Here is a 2,293-nt window from a genome sequence, read left to right on the forward strand (position 1 = left end):
CTTTCAGGGATGAAGATGTTCACATCCTGGACAGAGAGGAACGATGGTTTGAGAGAGGAGTAAAGGAGGCCATCTTTGTGAAAAGAAACCGTCCATCATTAAACAGGGGTGGAGCCTCCGTGTTCAACTGTCCCCCTCTTACAATGCTGTGATTGCTAGTATCACTCAGCCCTCTGTGAACAGTAAACAGCCATCAGGTGCTAATGATCCATTGTTAGGCTGATGGTCCTTCTTGAGCATGTGATCCGCTGGTTCTGGTTGTCAGCAGCAAACTGGTTGATCCACTCTGAGAAGGTGCTATTTAAGAGCCTGAGCTGAATACAGCTCCTCAGACTGAGGAAGTCCTCAGGATGAGAGACGAAACATTTCTACATGATTTTTTGTTGTTTTGTTTTGTTTTTGAACGTCCAGAGGACCAGACAACTTTTTTAAAACATTCATATAAAATGAAAAGTAAATAGAAGAAATAAAATCAAATAAAAAGAACTAGATGAAACCAACAACTGAAGAAACAACAGAAACTACCAGGGCCGCAGACACACCTGGACAGGTCTCAGTCCATCACAAGGACACCTGGACGTAGGTTCACCTGCTGAGAACTGCACCGCACCTTTGCTCATGTCAGAACCACTTGTGGTTCTGGTGAATGTGAGCAGGTTCGGGCTGACTGAACCTGTCCGACAGCTCCAACAGACATACCTGAGCAGGTGAGGAGGGGCGGGGCTCTGTTGTCCCACTGTTTGTTGTTGAGCTCACACACCCTGACAGGTAACCTCACCTGTGCGCGCAGGATTCACGCTTCCATCGTGGTGCCTTCAGGGTCCAGCTGGGCCAAACCAACCTGCTCGCAGTGCTGCTGTCCAGGTGTTCTTACTTGCAGAGGGGACAGTGGACTCCAGGGCTGTTGGAGATGACGAGAAGGGTTCAAAGAGTTCTTGCAGATGTTCCACAGGTTCTGCTGTTCCTGGGAAAGCCTTGAGGTTTTTCTCAGTCTCCAGGATAACTTCAGAGGTTTTGGGAGCACCAGAACTTCCAGAGAAGGTTCAGGAGTCGCTAGTTGTTTATGGAGTTCCTACAGAAGCTCTTAGGGTTCTCCAGAACTTCAGTGAAGCTGAAGGTTGGGTCAAAGGTTCTTCTGCTGGTGTCAGCTGAACTCTGAGTCCACCTGGTTTTCTGGTGTGATCCTGGACCTGGAACCAGACACCACTTTGGATCTGGGCTCAGATCAGAGTCCAGTTTTTTTCACCTCATCTTTACCATCAAACATGTGATTGGACAGAATGATCCGTGGTATTGTCCAATCAGAGTGAGGGTCAAAGTTCAGACGTGGAACTTCAGGGTCTCACACAGCATGGGAACTTTGTGTTTCTGAGAACAGACGTTCTCTGGAATGATGAAGCAAGTCCTGTAAAGCAGCCTGGACTAGTTTCTGTTGCAGGTCCACTTCACAGCCAGGACACCTCAGAATCACAGGATGGACTACAGGTTCTGGTCCACGTCACAACACGCTCAGAAACAGATCAGGAGCTGACTGGTACCATCATCTACAGCCGAGTATGGTCCAGTTTCAGTTCCAACTTCAAGACTGGATCTGAACCAGACTGGACTTTAAACCAGACCCAACCCTGAACAGTGAACGCATCACAGCGACCCCTTCACTGACAACAGGAAGAACAAGTGTCAACATCTAAAACACAACTTCCTCTCTGTACTGGAACAGGACACACAGAGTGATGTTCTGCCGGCTCTCAGAACCTTCAGCTCACCTGTCGGTGTGGGGGGAGCTCATGGTGCGGTTCTGACCCGTCAGTCTGACCTGCGGGACGTCAGCGTGTCCTCCTCTCTCTCCGGTGCAGTTCCAGTCTGACTCTATGTAACTCGCCCTCTGTCTGCTCAACGGGTTCAGCTGCATTTCACCTGAGTGCTGCTCTCTGATTGGCCAGAACTCACCTGCCCTGTGGAGACAGGTGAGCTGCTCCTTCTCTCCATCAACATCCACCAATCAGCAGCTAAAGCCGTTTAAAGCAGGAAGAGGAGCAGGTGTCTCCAGGGTCCTAGTGCCTGCATCTACTACTCAAGATTTTATTTTGAAAAGCTCCAGATGTCAACATCCATCTGCTGTGTACTGACAGCTGAGAGGCAGGGGACACCTGGACAGGTCTCCAGTCCATCAATCAGTCCATGCTAATTTAAATGTTCATGTTCCTAGAACAACTGGCCGAGGTGGAGGAGCAGCTTCTATTTTTCAGTCAGGATTATTGATTAATGCCAAACCAGTTATTAGTTATGATTC

At 48.8% G+C, this 2,293-nt stretch overlaps 1 protein-coding gene across 1 annotated transcript in view; it reads right to left on the reverse strand.

Moving 5' to 3' along the window:
* The window catches only part of LOC119409770 (BCL2/adenovirus E1B 19 kDa protein-interacting protein 2), a gene marked incomplete in the record, with an annotated part of 25,382 nt that extends 23,391 nt beyond the window's left edge, over positions 1-1,991 (reverse strand). The window contains 1 exon segment of the mRNA XM_037676668.1: positions 1,766-1,991. Coding sequence (XP_037532596.1) covers positions 1,766-1,912 — 147 coding nt within the window.
* Between the last annotated feature and the right edge of the window lie 302 nt (positions 1,992-2,293).

Source organism: Nematolebias whitei, chromosome 5, assembly GCF_014905685.2.
Source record: "Nematolebias whitei isolate Nwh7 chromosome 5, NemWhi1, whole genome shotgun sequence".
Lineage (NCBI taxonomy): Eukaryota > Metazoa > Chordata > Actinopteri > Cyprinodontiformes > Rivulidae > Nematolebias > Nematolebias whitei.